Source organism: Harmonia axyridis, chromosome 1 (assembly GCF_914767665.1).
Source record: "Harmonia axyridis chromosome 1, icHarAxyr1.1, whole genome shotgun sequence".
Lineage (NCBI taxonomy): Eukaryota > Metazoa > Arthropoda > Insecta > Coleoptera > Coccinellidae > Harmonia > Harmonia axyridis.
The window spans coordinates 24,096,713-24,119,196 of NC_059501.1; the positions used below are offsets into that span (position 1 = coordinate 24,096,713).

The following is a 22,484-nucleotide window of genomic DNA, read 5'->3' on the forward strand; positions in this document are numbered from 1 at the left end:
TCATAAAATATACAGGTCCGTATTGAAAAAAATGAGGTTGAGGGTGGCCCAGAGAGCACGAAACGTTGGATACGAAATCTGATTACGTCAAATTGAGAACAATTTAGTGTCGAATAAAAAATTCCTGTAACATTTTCTGATAATATTTGAAATAAAGTGGGAAAAAAGAAAAATCAAAATGACAGAATTTTACTTTTCTTATGATATCTCAATAACCGGCCCTGATAATCTCGATTTGTTTGAACGGCTTGATAATGCTTCTATGCATGCAACTTTTTCTCCATTTGACCGACCTTCTAACTCTTATGGTTTAAAAGTTACCAATACAATCCCAGTGAAAAAGTGGCCACCCTGTTAGTAAGTTGTTCTCTCTCTATTTCAGCATTGAAGCAGATGAATATGATTTATGTTTTAATACCTATACACGACTTTTTTCCTTCTATATATTAAAAAAATTCTAAAGCTTTTTGAAACAGGGCTCTTATGTAGAGTCATACTGAGAAACATTTGAGATCTGAAAAAAAAATGTATGAATCGTTCTCCTAAAATATTAATAAAAAATATTTTTGAAAAGTTTCGATAAGAATTAATCACCTGCGAATTCTGCTGAAATTTTGTATCTACACATTTAGCATCAAAACTATGCCAATGGTTGTGGCACTATTGCTTCCTGTCCTTCACTCCGCAGTACTTACTTATTTTTTTCTATTTTGTCCCGTCAAAGTCTGATTTATGCATATAAAAGCAAACCGTATATTCGAAAGAGCATAATTTATATGGCGCCCCTTACAACCCAATCCAAATATGAAACTGAATACTGCTACTAAAACGAAGTTGGAATTTTCTGGGCATTTAGGATGTGGTCCTGTCAGTTTTTCCACAAAACTTTTGACTGCTCCTGCGGACTGCGGTTGGCATCTTCAGAAACTTCCTTAGAACAACATTAATGAGAGGAACGGAAATCGCCTTCTAACTTGTAACTGATGCATTTGTTTTGATTCTAACATTCGTCACTCCTTGTCTGACGGGACACTATAACAGTAGCGTAACATAATTTGATTTATTTTGAAATTATCAATTGATGCTCAAAAAAAGTTTACAATGTTAATTATTTATGCAAATTCTTTCGTGCGTCAGAAGGGTCAATGTTTTTCTCAGTTAAATAATTTAGCTATTGGGAAGTTATGGAAAAGGATTCAACAATGAATTCACTTTCCGTTCCTTCTTCTGAGGAAACTTCTATATCATAGATTTTAATACCCAATTCACACGTGTCAAGCAGCTGAATCGAGTGAAGAAAGTTACTTGCATCGTATGAACTTATCGATTTAGTACTTGAGCAAGTTCTGCATTTTGTAGTCCGTTTAGTCAAGTGAATAGAAACAATGTCCTATCAGTTGAGCTATCCAGCAATATCAGCCCAAGACACACCCTCTCTCATCATCGTGGAGAAGTGACTCTCAGATCTTCTTTTTGTTTAAGGTCCGGAATTTACATTCTTTACGCCTCTAATTTCATTTCTCCTATTTTCTACTGTTGTCTGATTGGGATACATACCTCCCTACTTCATGTCACTTTTTTCTTCTTTATAGTTTTTGAAAGAGGTATTTCCTCCTATCTGTCATTCTTATTTTGATTTGTAGTATCTTTCTTAATTCTTTATTCTCGTGCTCTTTCAGCGTCTTTATTGTCTGATTACTGAATTTAGCGTACTTTGCAACTGAACCTTATTACTGTCTTTCGTATTGGACCAGCTAACTCCTGCATACGTAATGCTTGGTATTAGCATTATTTTTATCATCTTCGGCTTGTTTTCTAAAGAAAGTTAACTTTTAGGGTTAATAAGCGGGTACAGTGTCCCGTGCAGTTGCCTTGCCTTTTTTCTGTTTTCTTTTATCTATTTGTTAAACTTCATTCTTTCATTCAGATATTTTGCTTCCTTTTTCCATTCTATCGTCTGGTTTTGTATTTTGACGTTTCGCGCTTTCTCTTTCTTTACTCTTGTTCCTCCGAAGTGGATTGCAACTGTTTTCGATATATTCACTTTGAATCTGTATTTCTTAAAGTAGTTTATCTAGGTCTATCTACATTAGGCATTCTACTGTGAAATTATATGGCAGTCTGATCTGCAAACTGGGCTATCTTGCATCTATTCATTTTCGGTATGTCTAGTCTGCCATGTATAAGTTGAACAGCAGCGATCCTATCACCGATCCTTGGGGAACTCCGGCTTCTATTTCTCTGATCGTTGACCTGGTACTATCGATATTCGCCCTAAATTTTCTATTTGCCAGGTACGATTGCTTCAATCTGGAGAGGTGACTCTGAACAAAGTCTTTATGAATTCACCGATGCCTCGCTAGAGAGTGACGCGAAGCCAGCAACGCCACCCTTCGGCCATACAGAGTCACTACAGACGTGTTATTATGGACTCGTCCTAAATTTCATCAGAATCGGATGAAAATTGTAGCAGTAAAGGATGTTAGAAGGATGGGCAAACACACTGAACACTGAACGAAAAAATTCATGGTGGTCTGAAACTCATTTTGTGATTGGCAATTCTGAAATCGGAGACTAAAATTATTTCATCCCAAAAAGGTTCACAATTCTTTCTTCACCTTCGATATCCCCCAAAATTACGCCTAAAGAAGTAAACAAAACTCCGAACCAACCCACAGGAAGAAACTTAGTGACTCCATGTTCATTTCATCGAAAACACTCAGGACGAGAGGTAAGTGCCTCGACCCCTATAACCCAAGAAAATTCCCCATCTGAAAGAAACTGGAAGGCCTCGATCAATTCATCTCACAATAGTTGACCTACAAAAGAGGCAAGAAAACGAGGGGAAGTTTCAAATTTGCTTTTCTGACTGCTCCCTCGCACGGCACTTCACCTGACTGCCAGAATGTGACTTATCGTCTTTTCTAAAGGACAGCATCGATTCTTTCTCGGTAGGCATTGGAAAAGACAATTGCAGACGACGACCCCTCGGCGCTATTTATCCCGAATTCAATCGTAGCTGGCGAGGAAACCCATTCGGAATAATTTATTTAAGGTTCGCCTGACCGATTTCGTTCAGATTCCAGTTTAGACACTGTTCTATGGCGACATTTATCGGTGTTGGCCAGAATGTATGTAGGAATAATGATCCGATAGGGATGCAGGATTATCGGATTTCACCCCTCGTGATTTGTTTGAGGGATATATATGCGTTTGCTGCGTCTTGATATAGTTGTTGGTTGGAGCGATAGACCGATAGCGATCTGGTTTTTGTTGGAATAGATATTGTTTAGGTTGTAGGAATGTCGATGTTTTATACTTGTTGTTTTTTTCGTTGGAGGATTTTATCAGCAGATCTTAATCGTTGCAACTCTTCCTACAAAAGGTTATGCAGTTCTTTATGGTCCAATCATCTTAGTTTCACCTCGGAATTTGAGATACCCAGCACTCGTATAAACTTGTAATTCGACATCCTGAAAGTGGTCTCAATAGCTACATTCGGTGGGGTGTCTGTGATTATAGGAATCCAAAGTCAAAAGTCACACAAATCGATTTTTTGCATTTTTTTTTGCAAATATCTCGTTCCTTATAAGTTTTTCGCTACTTGTATTGTAGAGAATTGAATTCTCTACAATATTTGTGCCAAAAGATTTTCATACGTTGAATCGTTTTCGAGATAGAGGACAGAGAGCATCATTTAAGGTCAACCGGTAGTCCCGGTCGAAAACACATCTGAAGTTTATTAATTATTAACAAATTCAAAATTATTAATAATTTTCATTTCTTATCAGTTATTTAATTATTTTTTCCTTTTTACCTACGTATCTATTTTTATCGGTTAAGTTCTGCTGTTGTAGTCTTGTAATGATAGTTTAATCATCTGGTACATACCCTGTCAAGACATCTTTAAGCATCATTAGTTTTTTTATCATTTATTATTTTTTGTAACTTGATCATTTTGAAGAGATTTCTGAAGAGGTGATGATGATGATTTACTGGAAAGTTTGTAAAGGTATTGGTATTTTGCTCCAGCAGCAGTCAAATCGTCTTGAAGAAGTATACGACTCTTTACCTAATCTCTGAAATCGTGATAACTGTGTCTTCAAACTCGAAAGGACTTTCATTTTTATCTTTTTATTTTCTCCTCAACTCTAAGCCCTCATCAGCAACTTCACCACAAAGTAAACATTGCTTCTTAAAATCAAACACTTCAATATTACCGTCCCTTTGGACGGTCTCGTAGGTATGGAATACAATTGAACATTTGTCACTACAGGTTATAAATATTGAAAAGATAGATATTTGATGGATGAAAAAATTATTAAATACTAAGTAATAGTTAATAGAAATAATAAAAATTATCAAAAATTATGTATTTATCAATAATTACCTAGTTTATATGGCATGTTTTTGACAGAGACTACCCGTTTTTTTTTTAAAGATGCTCTAACCGCGCTCTCTCCGTCCTCTATTTCGAAAACTATTCAACATATAAAAAACTTTGCAATAAAAATTGTAGGGAATTTAATCCTCTACAATATTAACAATGAATAAAAATAGCGAGCTTTTGCAGAAAATAATTTTTGTAAACTTTGTCCGAGTTTTTAATAGTCGTGTTTGCCCTTCCATATGAAGGTTTTGAGACAACTTTTATTTCATCAAAGTACAAAATTATACGATTTCATAGCTTGATATCTCAAATTTAAAAAAAAAACTCGTAAAGGGCTCAACACGATTCATTTAGGTGTGATCTTCCGAGTTTTGTCAACAAGGATCAGTAATTTTTCCTGGACCAAATTTGCGATATGATGCTCAACGTGAGAAGATTTCAAATTATATCTGCTTGGACATATTAGATCAAACAAAAAACCCAATTTTTTTTTTCAAATTATTTCCGAAATTTAATGAATCATAATGATGTTCAAGAAACAATAAAATTTAGTCAAAAAGCAATGAATAGTATATAGTGAGTCCATATCTTTTCTTCGCAAATTGACAAGGACTACAAAAGATTCTTTTTGCGGAGAATATCTCAAAAATGGATCAAAGTTTACTTATATTATATATTTCTTATACCTACTATTTTTTCAGATGTGTTCAAAAATTCTGAGAAATGAATGAAATATTTTGAATAATTCAAAATTTGAAGTATTTCAACTCATTCATATCAACATGAATCTTGAATTAATTATTCAGCTTCTGAAATTTCAATTTTTATTATCCTTTGTGCTTCCTTCATCAGTGTGAATTAAAGGAGAATGAAAGAAAATGAGTGCAGTGAGAAAAGTACTTGGGTATTCATAATAATACCTTTATCATAGCGTAAATATTCACGCTCAAGAAATGTCAAGGCCCTCTCAACTTTTTTGTCGTTTTAAATAATGACCGACTATAAGATCCAATTAAAAAACCAATGTTTCCCTATCTGCGGTAGATGACTATAAAAAGGTGCAGATAAACTGGTCTGCGTACAGTGTTGTCTGAGATTGTTCTCATTAATCAACTGAGGAGTGAAATTCTTGAATATTGCTCGATTGAATAGAATTCATCCCTTATAAAAGTATGAATTTATCAAAAGTAAAATATCAAAATTTCGGAAAAAAATTTGTAATACCCTATCAAATTCTTAATTCAAATGTGCACAATGAAATATGTGGAATATCTAAAAATTTTCAGAAGCTGTTCTCATGACACTTGCGGATATTGCGTTCGGAAAATTTCTGTGAAACCTCATGAAAATTGACTTGACACTATGAACACATTCAGATAATCATATGTCATTCACCACTTTTTTGAACATAATTCTTCAGATACTGAAGAAGCATATAACAATTCGATATATGCCATTTTATTATATGGGCCCCAAACCATATTAAAATACCATTTTTCATTCAAATTTTCCTATTTCGAATGAAAGCGATCATTTTAAAAATGAAACCTTACGAAAGATCCTTCCTTCTAGTACTTCTTGGGTAACAGCATTTTTCGACCTTCTTCAACATACAATTGATAAAATCATAAAATGGAAGTTCATTGTTGTTGTACGTTCCATATATCTAAGAGGTACGTTTCGCTTCTAAGAATTTTGAAGTTATCTAGATATTTATGTAAGGTTCACTCTTTCGGTGGCCATATTTGGTGATAATAGGTATCATATCACCATGATGAAGTTTTTACTGAATTGGAAAGATTTGGAAGATTTAGGATCTAATATTTTGATCCAAATACCCGATAACAAAACGAACAATCCAAGATCATTCGTAAATTTATATGCAACTTTACAGAAAATATGTTGCATGCCGTCCATAAATTTTGAAAGTTGCTGCTTTTTCTTTGAATATTCACGTGGAAAAGTGTAGTGCGAATACATAACTTTGCTAAATTCCACAAATTGTTGGAAATTTTTTAAATTTGCCTACTACACATGAATACACAGGACATTGTATCCGTCGGTCATCTCCAACAATTTTGGTCAATACAGATTCAATTGCTAAAAGTGGGGGATATATTTCGTCAATGGTTGCCGAATGATATATTGAGGAATCTTTTAGAGTATTAATAGCAGATAAAATATTTGGGGGGAAGTATCGAAGAGAAATATGTTGGTAGTATTAAAACCGAAGAAGCAAACAGTAATGTCGCTGAATATCAGGCTATTAAGAAAGGGAATTACCTTTTGGACCGATTTCGGCCTATGTTTAATAATTGTATAAACCGAAACATAATTATAAATATACAAAAATAAATAAAAAAGGCAATCCATATTTGTATCTAATGATATATTCAATAATATGTTCTTCAGGTGAGATGGTTTAAAGTGAGAATTTTTTTAATATTCAAAGTGTACCTATATCTATAAGAAAAACCAGTAAGGATAAATTTTAACGGTCTAGTCCAGAAAACAAAATTTGCAGACTGAAAATAGTCGGGTAAATTTCGTTGCATAACGATGAATCAGAATACTGGATTAGTGTGTTTCAGGAAAAATAGTTTTTTCGTTCAATGCCCTCTTCTGAAATATGTTATTAATTTTATTTTAATGTCTCTAGCTGGTTTCAAATGGTCGTTCACCTGTCGGTGTTATAGTGACATTCAAAAATCGTAAAAATATCAGAATCAAAATATCTGTTCATCTCCATAAGAATTCGAATGTATATCCCTGCAAAATTTTTATTGCATAACTGTTATGCGGTCAGTTCTCACATTGATATTCATGAATTCTCCTCAGGTCAGGAGCCTTGTAGGTACACCTAACTTATAAACATCTCGTATAACTTTTGATTACTTCCAGTTTGAAATAACATCAATATCCAAAGAGTCTAGGGGTCTTGTTTCGTCTAGGAATTAATATCACCTGAAACTTTTCCATTGTGTTGAAAATTCACGCTGTTGCCCACTCGATGGACTTGGAAAACATTTTTATTTTTGCATCGACCACTAAAAATTTCCCAAACTGAAGGTCGACTCAAATAAGTGAAGTTTTAAATATATCATTATGATATCCCGAAAACGTACCAAAAGTCGATCAATAAAACATACAATTTGTATGATGAAATTCAACTTATAGGGTTAGGACCATCAAATTTAGGCGTCCAATTTGGACTACATCAACGTTTTGTCTATACAGGGTGTTTCTAAATTCTAGGTAGAAACAAAAATAATATTTTCCTTTTGGATCATTTCAAGAAAAAAGGTCATATAAACATGGGCCTGTAAACACTTTGTTTTCGAGATAGAGTTCGAATTTTTTTTCAAGAATCTTCCCCATAGCACCTTCCCTGCACAAGGTATTTGATTTAAATATTCCAATTTGAAGTTTCTATCATGTGATATGCTAATTTTGAATGCAAATTGGATCCTTCCAAGAAAAAAAGTCATATAAACATTGTCTCACAAACACTTTGTTTTCGAGGTACAGGGTGTTCATGTTTGACTTTTTTTCTTCCTCATAGCACCTTCCCTGCACAAGATATTTGACTTGATCTAAAGAATATAAGAAAGTTCGGTCCAGTACTACATTTTTTTAGTAATCCCCAGGAAATTCCAAATTATTATAAAGATTGAGTCAGTAAAGTATGATGAATAAATTAATTATAAGTTTTGGTACTCATTTAACCATCTGTAACGAAGATTAATAGAGATTCTATAAACTGTTATGATTATCACAAACTATTAGGCCATAAAAAACACCCTGTATCTCGAAAACAAAGCGTTTGCGCACAATCATAGGACTTTTTTCTTGAAATTATTCAATAAATCTTTCATTTTCCTTTTTTCCTTCAATTTAGGGACTCCCTGCATATCTAGACCTTATCAATTTCATTTGGTCGAATAAAGATGATTTTTGTTGGGTAAAAAGAATATTGCAAATTAAAAGAAGGAACTAACACTTCGTTAAATAAATAAAATCTAAAAAAGGACGAAATACACATTGAAAAGACGATTTCGATTCTTTTTTCAAGGCTTTATTCATTTAACATAGTGGTTATTGTTAATTTCCAATATTCTTTCCAACCAAACAAATCATCCCTATTTGACTAAATAAACACAATTTGTCAGAGTACTGTCAATGTACTGAATTCAAATTCCAAAATTATGAATAGGACTCCCAAGCTAAAAAGATGAATGCAGTGTAACAATCGATTTTTTTTACCAAATTTCATGTAAACATCTCTTAGAGTGGTAGAACGGATGAAACATTTTTGAGAGTTGGAAAATATTTTTCTTTTGAAGAAAAAATTCATGATTGGAAATGATAACCAAAATCATATTCAACTATCACTACTAAGTGATAATTCATGTTTTGAAAAGAGGGTCATATCAGGAAATAAACTATATTTCTCAATCCGTCAGACCAATTTTTAGGTTTAGCCAAATATAAAAATACTTGATTTCCATGAATAAACGAATAGAACACTTCAATGATTGGAATGGAACCACGTCAACTTGGTAATTGAATCTATAAAAGATGAATATTTATAATGACTGACATCGAAACAAGAAAAAAAAAATGGTTTTCGAAAACTTTTTCTCCAAGCTAACCAGGTCTTTCACAGTAAAGACACAAGAAGAGACGAAGGAAGAAGAAATTGTAGACCCAGAAGAAGTTTTAAGGGCGGAATGTACAGAATGTTGACAGTGTTCTGTCAACATTTAGCTCAAATATTACAGCAATGCTCTGACAGAGTTAACTCCAAGAAGCATACTACTGAAACTTGTACTGAAGAACTATTAGACTTGCTTCATGCCATTGACCATTGTGTTACACCTAAGTTATTTGCTCAATTGAAGTGAAATAATTGCAATTATTTTGCGATTCGATAATAGTAGCATTAACATATGATCATGTATAAATGATAATAATATAAAACATTTCCGGAATTATCCTGAATTACGGACTAAGCAAGTTCTTAATACATACTAAATAGCCATCATTCATACTGAACTGATATTTTACTTACTCTGAGTATTCTAATATTCTACAAAAATCTGTTCTTGTTGGGTACGAGTAAAATGTAATGTGATGCAACAAAACAATAGCGATATTATTTAAAATTTTATGTTTAACAAGACCATAAAAATGTTAACATATCTTATGGGTGCCAAAGCAGATTAAACACAATGTTATTTCTCTACAGCGAACTCATCACATGAGTATAATCTATAATTAGAATTGAGATTAATTCCACTCGATATTAAATATTCATTACGATTTAGATTCCGCAAGTCCATTAAGAATAGGGTGTGATCTATTTATTCTCCATTTCTTTCGCAATAGTTACTTTTCGAACATACCCAATTAATTCACTTACACCTATTTATCGACATTTGCTCACTAATAGAGCAATATGGTTGCTAAATGTATATATGGCAACGAAAGAAAATAGAAAAATACGCATATTATACCTCTGCATTAAATAGGAAAGGTTGCTTGGGTGTTACCTATAAATGGTTTCATGCATCACTTAGCAATGTCAGTACTTAACATCAGCAGTTGTAGTCTGTTACTATAACAAAATGGAGTGGAAGGTAAGAAAAAATTACTTCATTTACATTCAATCTGTTTTCGACATTGAACATGTTGAATGAGTTGAGTAACCTATCCAGAATATTTTTTTTTTCAAATTTTTCCTAGACAATATAAATTTTTACAATCCATGAATTCAATCATAGGGGTGGGTCATATTGAGTAACTATTTCGTGCTTCTGTTCATCTACCTATTTGCACTCGACGTCTATCATATAAGGGTTCCGAATATATGGGATTTTCTTCGATGAAGTTAGATCTTATGTTTGTTGAGCTGGTCGTCCATTCAGATATTAATTCTTCACAAAGCTGCTTAGCCTTTGCATACAGATCAGAAGTTAATTTTATTTCGAGTGGAAAAGTTATCTAGCTGTACAGATCTGTAGAGTTTTCTCCGATATCCAATGTGCATATGAAATTTCAGCAGAATCTGACGAGTAATTGTTGATGTATCGAACGAAAATATCAAAAATTGAGTTTTCACCTTAGATTCTCACCAAATACTATTATATAAAAAATCGTTTTAATTTTTTTCAACATGAACTGCTAGTCTCATATCATTTGAATCTTTTTTTTGGAATTTATGCATTAATCTTATATTGTTACATATATATTGGGGATTGGAGGTACCAAGGAAAATGACAGATACCTCGGATGGTTTTTTAAAAAAAAAGTCCTATAAACATTGGACCGCAAACGCTTTGTTTTCGAGATACATGATGTTAAGTGTTATTTTTTTTCAAGTTTTTTTCACATATCTCCTACCCTTCGCAAGATATTCAACTCAAATTTGGTATAGACACTCCAATTTTAAGTTTTCAAAATATGTTATGCTAATTTCGATTTAAAAACTACAGGTGATATTTTTTCTCGAACAATACCTACATCCCTTCAGACCTTTTTCTGGGGACAACTGGTAGTTTAGAAGAATTTGAAAAGAAACTTTGGTCCAGTACTGCGCTTTTTGGTATCTTATAGTTTTGTCGTATCTGTTACCAATTGCGAGGAAAAAAATTCAAACAATTCTTTGTTAATCCTCAGGTTTATAGGCCTTCTTTTTTCACAATCCAATCCAAGGAATTTCTCATTTTTCTTTGTATCTCCAATTTGAAAATAGCAATATATCCAAAATAATTAGATGGATTTACTTCATTTGAAAACAAAATTGTCTAATCTTGTTAATTCAGAAGTTATCATGTCTAAATCAGAGGAACATAATCAAAATTGATCATGGGTTTATTAATCATTTCTCTGTGGCTTCTATTCGTGGCTCCAAATTCACAAATGGTCCATATTGAGACAAATTGATATGACTTTGTTTTCTTGAATAAACGTAAGCCCTTCATCACTTGTAAAATAAGCAATTATCCTAAGAAAAATTAAAAGTGGATCATCACAATCTGTTTTTCACTTTCCTAGATCTTTCTCGCTTTCTCTTGCCTCTTCGTGGCGTCTCAAGCTTCCTTGATTCCATCAGTGGAGGTGCTTCAAGGTCCTAGCAGCAGGACAACACTTCTCGGGCCAGATGGAAGTGCTCTCAATGCTGCAGCACCTGGAGGTACGGTGGTAACCGGTGGAGCTGCAGGATTGATACCAGCAGGACCTGCAGTTCTTGGTATCGGAGCACCTATTGCTGTTAGAGGGCCAGCAGGAGCAGTAATTACTTCTCATTCATTAGGTGGTCCTGCTGTCGTACCTGGTTTGGTAGCTGCAGCTCCTTTAGTAGCTCCTGGCAGAATTGCATTAGGTGTTGGAGGAGATCCCGATGATAACGGCCATGAGGGTGCTTACCTTGGTGATATTTCTGAAGCATGGCATGATGATGGTTCATACAGAGGAGAATAAATTGTTAATTGAAGATCTGAATATATTTTTTATTCATAGTTACATTTATGATTTTTTAGAAAACCTTTTTCTAACTACCGACTCAAGGCAGAATTTAATTCCTTCCAGGTAAAGAAGATCTTTTGTGTGAAGATCTCCATCTTTAATTATCTATATTTTTCAATAGGCGCTCGTTTATTCATTGAAGTTGAAGATCACATAACTAAATATAGAATTATATAAGATGTGGTGTATCGAAATGTCATTTATTTATTTCTTCTTGACGAGCAGTCATCATGAAATTTGGCAACCACAACAGAAATGTTATTTGATATTAAGTACACACTAAATTTTAACTTCAACCTATCTGTTCTTAAGTAAATATTGGGCGTCTTCTTCAATATTCTGCTTGAATTTTCTACAAAACTGGTTACGCGATAAGCATGAAATTCTGCGAAAAGTTTGGAATTTTATTTTATCGTATCTGTTCGAGCGAAATTATTGGGTTGATATTCCTTTTCCAATATTCTTCTTGAATTATATAATTTTGATGATGCGATCAGTTCAAATTTTTTTTTTATATCTACTTCCAAATTATCAACTGCGTAGATATAATGAGTTAATTTTTCTGGATATTGTCCTTGAATTTCCTCTACTTCTGGTGTTACGATCAACAGAAAATTCGCTGAAAAGCTACAGTTACTCTAAATGGAATGCATCTCTATCGAATTCGTCGTTTCGAAATCATATGGAAAAAATATTAAATTCAGTTAATTATTGTCACTTTGTCAATCTACAAAAATAAGCTCTAATCAGAAGTGCTTTCTTCAGAGGTAAAGAAAAAAAAATCAAAAAGCGTGGGAAATTGGCTGTTTTGCAGTTATTCCCGAGAAATCGGAACTTCGTTAATGAAATGGATATTCACTTACTATTCGCTGAACGGTAAGTGATTCACCTACTGTTCTGTTTATCTTAACAACCAGTAAAAATAATCTAGCAACTTATTGAGTGAAATGTTATTGTATAAGACCAAGTTTTGTTACAGTGTAAGAAAAAAATCCATTCTATGTTTGCGGAACAAAAAGTAAATTAAGGCAACATTAACATTAAATCAAATCTAAATCAAATTCAAAGATGTAGGAAGGTACTTGGAACTCCCAGTTTTGAAAAAAAGGAAATTCTTCAACCGAGATTTTTTATCGAAAATCGTTGATTTTGCTTTTGGAAATATGATTTCCACTGAGTTGAAATATTTTTGTATAGGTGGCTCACATAAAACTGTCCAACCGTAAATATAAGCTTTCACGGAAAATGCCTTGAACAATCAATTTTTATTTGGAGAGACATCTCGCCATCACAAATGTACGATAGTGACAAAAATTTTGAAGATTCTGTAACTCTGTTTGTTTCAATGTAAAAAATAGGTTGAAAGAAGGGGTGGAAAGTATCAGATGTTCGAGTTTCTGAACGAATTTCAATTATATGATTTCCTACCTTTCATTCCTGAACAATAATTGTGTATTCGTTCAATATTTTCTGATACATTTAGGAATATTTCAGGTGTTATTTCATTACATGCTAACATTATTCTCTAGTGAGGATCTTCTAGAGGTAGCCTCATCAGTTGTGGCCAACCTTATATCGCAGTCACATGATAAATCTTATAATGGGTGTTTTTTTTCGAGGTATATAACTTTAAGTTGGCATTACTGTTCAAGATGGCGACCGATTTAACAGCTGTTAAATGATTTATTCTCAGTTTGGTTTGGCAATTCATCATGAATACACTCACGCCTGAACAACGCTTGCAATAGTGCAATTTTATTTCGAAAATAATATGTATCGCGCACTACGTCAATTTTATTTTGTTTAGCGATTAAGCGCACTTCTGGTTGAATGGCTTCGTCAACAAACAAAACTGCCGCATTTGGAGTGAAGCTAATCCTCAAGTGTATGTCGAAACACCGTTACATCCAGAAAAACTGACTGTTTGATGCGCTTTGTGGGCTGGTAAAATCATTGGGCCGTACTTCTTCAAAAACGATGATGGCCAGAACGTTACAGTCAATGGTGATAGGTATAGAGCCATGATTACTAACTTTTTCATTCCTGAATTGAACAACCATGATGCCAAGGAGCTGTGATTCCAACAAGACGGCGCAACATGTCACATAGCTCGTGCCACAATCGATTCATTGAAAGACACGTTTGGTGACCGCCTAATTTCACGTTTTGGACCTGTGAATTGGCCTCCAAGATCTTGTGATTTAACTCCGCTAGACTACTTTCTGTGGGGCTATGTAAAGTCATTGGTCTATGCGGATAAGCCACAAACCCTCAACCATTTGGAAGACAACATTCGCCGTGTAATTGCCGATATACGGCCACAAATGTTGGAAAAAGTAATCGAAAATTGGACGTCCAGATTGGACTACATCCGAGCCAGTCGTGGCGGTCATATGCCAGAAATCATATTTAAAATGTAATGCCACAAGATTATCTTGCGGATAAATAAAATTCATGTCGATAGAATAATCCATCGTCATCGTTGTTTTATTGCAATTTAAAGTTCTATAGCTCTAAAAAGAAACACCCTTTAGAATGCACCAATTAAGAAAGAAGAGTGTGATAGAAATTCAATGCAATGAATTATGATGGGATTCATCTTAAGAACCAGAAATTCAAGATGAAAGTATCTTGGATGATTCAAAAATCTATCTCCCTTTTTTCTAACAATAAAAATACATATTTGCATTTTTTTCCAATTCATTACATTTCTATATGCAATAATTTTCGAAAGATCCGTTTTTTCTCCCACGTTCGCATACCTGTACAAGACCTTCTCCTTATTTTTATAGCCTCTGTATCTTAATGACCCTACGGCCGAAATCCCAGCGAATTAAGAAATGTCAAGACCATTACAACCTCCACTGTTTCCATCGAAATAAAGATGCTATAGAAAGAGAATCCGACACGTTTGCCGCATTAACATTTTTCGCTCCGAAAACAAACAAAACCACCAGTTAGCAAAAACAAAGTCGCCAGTAATTTTTCCTCACTGGAAATGAAATGTGAAATAAAAAAGTTGTTTGCTTCGAGTGAAATGACTTCAATTTGTTCACTTTATTCGAATGCGAATAATGTGTCGACAGAGTCTACAATGAAGCGTTTCCATTCAGCCTCTACTCTTTGTGATTTGTTGGTGTTGGAAGTATGAAGCTGAGAATTTTCTGGGGTTTGAAAAAGCCAGAGTTTGGCTTCCCGTTGCCTCTGCGGAGTAAATACGACACTGAGGGAAATTTGGATGAAAACCACGTAATGGAAACCTTAATTTGTTATGCTTCTTCGCTGGAAATTGTTTGATATTATAATTCTCGGCTTCCCGAGCATTTTGGACGTGGATGTGGTGAAGTAGCAACTTCTAGTTTTATTATATTGACATATTTCAATGTAAATTTGAGTATATCCGCCTACGTAGCCACTGTATATGTAGAGGTTGTTTAAGTAGGTACACACACTTCAGTTCATCAGCGATTTTAAAACGAAAAACATCACAAAGTTCATTCATTGGTTTATTATTTCCTGATAAAATACTCAAAACCATAAACAATGGTTAAAAAGTCCCAGGTCGTCTGCTTCAAAGTTCGCTGAGCCATGAATGTTCGTGAATTTAATTGTTTTGATTATACCGGGTGAATTTTTAAAGTTGAATCAGTCAAAAATCTTGAGGAATATCATACGCAAAAAATGTTTCGAATAAGAGGCTGATGGTTTTGACATAAATGGACTTCCCCCTCAAAACCACCAAGATGTTTCCTTTTAAAAATTTTCAACTGTTTGACCTGACAAATTCACCCGGTTTCATGAGAAAATATTTTTTTCTCAAATCTACGAAACATTTACGGTTAAAAGTTCACAAGATTATACAACTCATATTCTGATGAACCAATGGAATACGTAAATTTCCCATAGTTACATAGTATTTATGAGTGAATATACTACTTGACGACGTGGTATAATCGTTTTGGTGTTTCGCCTCCTGCCATATTGTGATCATTTCCATGGTAACATTCTTGTCCAAAAAGTAAAAGTCAAGCCCAGTGAAATGTCATTGAATTATCAAAATGCAGTGCTCTGGTTGTAGGTATTGAAATTATTCGTTATATAATCAGTTATAATGTCATAAGAGCATAAACAATATTCGATTATACACCGATTCTCGAGACGTACTGCGCGAAGCATCTCGAGAGCGCAGCACGAGTGGTGTTTCGCGAATTACGTCGAGTGGAGAGGTTCGAATATTCAAAATATATTGTCTATGCTCGAGTGGTATTCGTTACGATTATATAACGAATAATTTCAATAATTATAACCAGATCACTGCATTTTGATATTTCAATGATATTTCACTGAGCTTGACTCTTATTTTTTGGCGAACGTCCTAGAAAGTTACTATGGAAATGGTCACAATAAGGCAGGAGGCGAAACACCAAAACGATTATACCAAGTCATCAAGTAGTATATTCACTTATCAATACGCCTTTACTATGGGAAATTTACGGATTCTATTCGTTCATCAGAATATGAGTTATATAATCGTAACGAATACCATTCGCGAACTACGTCTGGTGAATCAGTGTATAATCGAATATTGTCCATTCTCTTGTGATATTATAACTGAAAATCTTACTTTGCGAATATTTTTTGAGAACTGATTCCTAAACTTCAGTTCGATGAGGATTAATTTTTTCAATTTCCAAGAAAACATTCAAATGGATATAACTCCGAAACTATATTTTCCATTCACGATATGAATCTAAATATTCGCACTTGAAACCTACCCTGAAAATTTCCCTCCCTCTAGCAGTTTTCGTTCAACAGTTATTGGGAACACGACGGTCGGCAAAATTATTTTGAAAACGAATTCATTTGTAAGTCATCACACAAATTGTAGCCCGCCATTTCTTTTGAAAAAGTGTGCAAAAATTGAAGGAAAAAGAAACAATATTGGAGATGAGAAATGATAACAAAATACAGGGAGACTAATAAGAAATAACATTCCTATCATTACGTTAACAATATCTCAAGATTTCAAATGTGCTATGTCCTCCGCTGAGTCCTCTTTTATATTTAGAAACTAAAATTGAAAAAAAAATTGAAGTAGTTGTTTTGAATAAGACGAAAATAAAATCTAAATTTAACAAATTTCCTATAAAACAAAATAATATTCATTTTGCTACACTTTGGCAAGTTTCAAATTCCCAATGATTCAGGATCATTCCTAATTCAAAAGAATCACTACCTACAAACTCTTCACTCAGAACTGAAATTTTTCGTAATATCAAATAATGTCTACCTAACGGTAGACAAGAAGAATGCAATAGTTCATAAACCTCGCAGTTCATGAGAATGAAATATAATGTAATATAAGCTAGCACTGCAGTAAAACAAATTCAAATCAATTCCGTCTTGCAGCAAGCGCCTGCATAATACGCTCTGTTCAAATTTGCAATTTATCTCGCATCTTTCATATCTGGTGTCCAGAGCAGGATACCTCGAGCATTCAAGACTATATCAGCAGGACACACCCTGAACGATGGAGACATAACACAAGAAATTGCTTTGTCTTTCAAGGTCTCTTCGCTAGTTGAACTAATTCCATACTCGATTAAATTTTTTCTTCAACTTCTATCTCGCATGCTGCATTCTTAAAGATGTAGGTAATGAAGTTACTTTATCAGTTCTAGGAAGTGAAATAGGAGATCGAATATCATTCACTCACATTGGTACTGTAAAACCGATTCTACTGGAGAATTTTGCAACAAATTATTCTTTCCGAGATTTATCTGGCAATAGTTACACGCTATTGGTTGGAAATTTCAAATCGAAATACCAGCTGTGAATGTAATTGGGTAAATCTGAAATCGCGGAAATATCGGGTACCTATTTCTTTTTCAATATTTTACTTGAATTTTTCTTGGTTCTGATACGATCAGTTCGAAAATTTGCACTTATGTTGAAATTGTTCTCACATATCCACTCTCAAAATATCAACTCAGTCGGTTTCATAATCAGGGAAATATTGGGTATTTTTCAAAAATATTTTTCCTCATAAATATTTAAAAAAAGACAACATTTAGTCCTTTTTCTTTCACAACATAATATATCTTTATTCGATTATTTGTCCTGAAATAAAATTCTAATAGTGACAAAATGTTAATATCCAACCAAAAGAAAATTCAAAATAAACAAAACTGTACAAATAGAGTAAACAGTTAACAAATTGTATAACTAAAGTAACATAAAGACAGACGTACGTTCCGGAATATAAAATTTCCGTTTCAGTTTCTAGGTATATCCCGTTCAAAAAATGATGAAAGGATCAGTTCGGTGAACGAGCGCTCAAAAAAAGACCAAAATTCCTATAAAAATTTACAGTTGAAAGGGTTTCCTAGTCTCCAATTCCAATTCGAATTATGCGTGATGTTGTAAGGAAAGATAAACAGATAAGTTGTCCTTCTGTTCCCAATAATATTTGAAGGATATAAATTGAATGGATAGAGGGAGATACGTGTTTTTATTTCCACCTACACCCTAAACCTTTCAGGGTTCCTGTTCGTAAGTTGTTTCAGTCAACAAAGTCCTATGAACATTCACCGGAATAGCCGTTGAGAAAATCGATACCCAGTTATGAAGCATATCAGCATAATTGAGAGAAAATATAGCATCTCTTGTGCATGACATTTTTATGTTGAAAAATCAAGATCCTGAATTCACCACAAGAAAGTTCAAATATAGCCCTTACAGGTACTGATTCCTTTCATAAGACAAAAATTGAAGAAATATACATTGTGACACTTTGAAGAGGTACCACCATTATTATCTGGGCCCTCATGCAAACTGAGAAAAAATTCAAAAAGAGGTGTTGAGTTACACCTTGTTGCAAAGGTAATTCGATTACCTTCTTGAAAATTCCATACACTTCCTTTTTTTGTTATTAGTACTTCATGAAATAAAAACAAATAGTGGAATAGTAACAGATCATTTCCAAGAGAAGAGGGCCGCCGATTCAATGGCCAGCACGCTCCCTAGACACGACACTTTTAGATTTTTTCCTTTGGTCACATTCAAATTCGGTTGTGTACACAACCCTAAGATATTAAAGAATTGAAATTAGGATTATGCACAGCATGCCGTGAAATTCAAGCTCATATTTTCTGAAACGTAAGCGCCGAATTTGAAAATAGGTTATATTTTTGTCTACAACATAATGGACAATATTCGAAAAATTTTTATGGTAAAAATTTTTTTAATATTTATATGTTTCATTTCAACTACATATTTCTATACCCTCACAGAGTTTATTACAAATATATTGGAATCAATCGTATGAAATGACCCCCCTACGAACCAAATTTTACCTCTTTTTGAATTTTTCTTGATTGGGGTCCAATTTATAAAAGGTAGTACCTTTTCGAATTGACACATTGTTTTTTTATTGTGCATCACTGTACTTCAGCATCGAATCTTAAAAAAAATAATGTTTGAAGAAAGAATTCAATTGATTATATGGAGGGGACCACTCGAATTTATTCTTGAACACTTCTGATAAAAAATATGAAGAAATCAACTAAAAAATAAAACACTGATCTCTATTGTGATAGGACACTAATAATATTGTTGAAACTCACAACAAATATTTCTAAAGCAATTAAACTTCCTAAAGCGTCATAGATAATTAGTAGTAAGTCAATCACTCCATGAAATCATCCTACCGAAACGTCAAAAAAGTGTCAAACCGCCATAACTCAGGTTCGGATCCGCTGACCTTGAACTTGTACGCCGAGTTCAGCATTTCGCGGGCGCCTGAAAAGTGAAAGTCCTTCCGGGAGTAATGGAGCAGAAATCAAGGTGGGCGATGCCAGGATAGTGGCTTTGTTAACCGTGTCGTGAGCGTGCTGCGGTATAGCTTGGTCACTTTGCTGTTATGTGGAATAGTGGACTTGTCGAAGACCTTGCCTCTGGACACGTACACGTGAACCTGTTCTAATGCAGGTCGGAACTCAGGGCTGTCGTACAATTATTATAACGTAGGTTCGTACGTAAAGCCCTTAAGAGGGAACACCACCACGCGGTTGCTCAGTTCAAAACGAAATTAGAGATATTTCTTTTTACGAATCACCGATTTTTATGGGATTTTCACATAATTTCCTTGAACAATAATCAACATGGAAGAAAGAAAATATTTTTAATTTGCGAATAAAAAAAATTCAGTATGAGGGGTACCGAGTTTTTCACCATAATTTGACCCCCCTTTAACTTTGTTACTAAAAGAGGTACAAAAAAATGTCTCCTATAAAAAGTTTCACGAAATCGACTAGTGTTTTTTTGAATGATTTCACAAAACGAAATATATACAGAGTGGGCAACATATTGATTGCAGCTTCTTTCTTCAAATGAAACACCATGTATATTTTTCCATAATTAACTAGCTCTCTTTCCCCTGATTTAGAATATATAACATATGTTTGGTCTATCTCACTTATTCTGAGTGCCACAGAGTTTCAAATTTTAAGAACCACCTGGCATGCTCAGTAATCAGTTTTCAAGTGGTAGGCTGCGATAACTCAAAATGTTCTTTTTTGAGTTATAAGGTTGGCAACGATATGACATACGTTTTTCACTATAAATTGGAATTGGATGATTTGGATGCAACTCCATCTATTCTCTCCTTGTAGCATTCTTATTTATAGATATTGTTCTTCACATAAATTGAAAATATTTCAAATTTTTCCGCTTCTGTGTAGTGCATATTCGATGAATAGTTTCATTCAATGATAAACGTATGTCATATATCGTTGCCAACGGGATAACTCAAAAAAGGACATTTTGAATTATCGCAGTCTTCCACTTGAAAACTGATGACTTAGCTTGCCAGGTGGAAAGCGAAACTCTGTGGTACTCAGAATAAGGCAGATAGGCCAAACATATGTAAAATAATCAAAATCAGGGGAAAAAGAGCTATTCAAATATATATATTTTCTTTTGAGAAAGAGCAAATACAAAATATTAATTTCAAACAATCAAGCATATGTGTCGATGAATCTCAGTATTAGCAGAGGAAATGTAACGGGGCATCATACATTTCAACGTATGATACAAGAGAACAGATAAAAACCTCAGCAAAAACTCTGTCTCCCCGTATCGGTGTAGTGACTGGTTTGTGTAAACGTTTACAGAATAAGCTGACATAATTTATATTGAAGGACTTCCTCTTCAACCAAAACAAAATTTCCTTTATCCTCTCTTTTCGGTTGACGACTCTATAATTTCCAATTGGATCCTAAAACAAAAAGAAAAGAAGCAGAAAGGAGTACTAAATATTAGTTTTCATTATATCGATTTGAAGTTAACTACCCATTCTAAAAAAGAATCTGAAACTGAATGGATAGCTTGGAAACCATCATGAAATTTATAAATCGGACAATCATTCACCAAGTGGTCAATGGTCTCTTCTACACCACACTCACATAGTGGGCTATCAATAGAACACCATTTGAAGAGGGTACTATTACAACGACCATGACCAGTTCTAAGTCTATTCAAAATACACCAAATTTTCCTAGGAAGATTGAAACCTAGAACTTTCTCTGAGGGATCAACAATAAGACTTTTGTTGAAAACGTTAGAAGAAGTCCATCCCGAACGCCAAATTTCCTTGTCGCTTTCATTGAATTCAAGGAAGGTGTTAGTCCATAAAGGTTTGCGTGATTTCAATCTAGCAGTTCTAGAATCTGGGAAATAGAAAAATATACAGGGTGTTCCATTTGAAAAAATGAAGTTGCAATCAATATGTTGCCCACTTTGTATATATTTCGTTGTGTGAAATCATTAAAAAAAAACAAGCCAGTTTATATTAGGCTAAGGCAAACACAACTAGCAATGTCATTAAGAAGTTGATAGACTTGAATTCGTCAAGATATCAATTAAAACTTGTTCAATTTGCTTCAACTATATGCGCAATCAACCTGTCTGGTTTATGCACATAGTAAATAATAAAATAAAATGCTGTCGTAAAATTAATATGAATTCATTGGGAGTCGGGGATGAAGGTTATTAAAATGCAGATGATGTTTTTAGAGAAATTATGAGGGTTTTTATTACATTATATTATGTGGTTCATAAATTATACCAAACTCTAATAATATCTGTGCAAGTCGAGTACTTCTTGAGCTGAAAATTCTGAGAAAATAAAGATGTATGTCAAAACTACTGTTCGCCATTAAATTGTTCCCTGATTGATAGTTCTTCGATGGAAATTCAATACCATTATTATGGTATTGAATAAGGATTACAATTTTTCATTTGATTAAATTATGATGTACCTTGTTATTGCCATCCATATGCTTGAAAACGTGAACCTGATTGAACAGACTGAACTCAGTGGCGTATCCCCTGGAGCAGAATAAATTTTGCCGCTCCCTATCAAATAGGGATCACCAAGTTTTTGAAGAATTCAAGATCATGTCTTTATTTCAAGACAAGAAGTAATTTTAGTTGTCGACTTCAAGACAAGAAATTTCATGTTTATACCTAGATTTCTTGCCGAAAATAATAAGAAATCTTGAAATAT

At 33.8% G+C, this 22,484-nt stretch overlaps 2 protein-coding genes across 9 annotated transcripts in view; both read left to right on the top strand.

Annotated features, from left to right (window-relative positions):
* The window catches only part of LOC123680079 (protein madd-4), a 583,820-nt gene that overhangs the window by 513,701 nt on the left and 47,635 nt on the right, over positions 1-22,484 (top strand). The gene's annotated exons all lie outside the window — the stretch shown is intronic.
* LOC123680250 lies at positions 9,805-11,910 on the top strand. Its single transcript, XM_045618046.1, has 2 exons — positions 9,805-10,029; positions 11,447-11,910. The coding sequence occupies exons 1-2, from the start codon at positions 10,018-10,020 to the stop codon at positions 11,870-11,872; spliced, it is 438 nt and encodes a 145-aa protein (XP_045474002.1). The 5' UTR covers positions 9,805-10,017; the 3' UTR covers positions 11,873-11,910.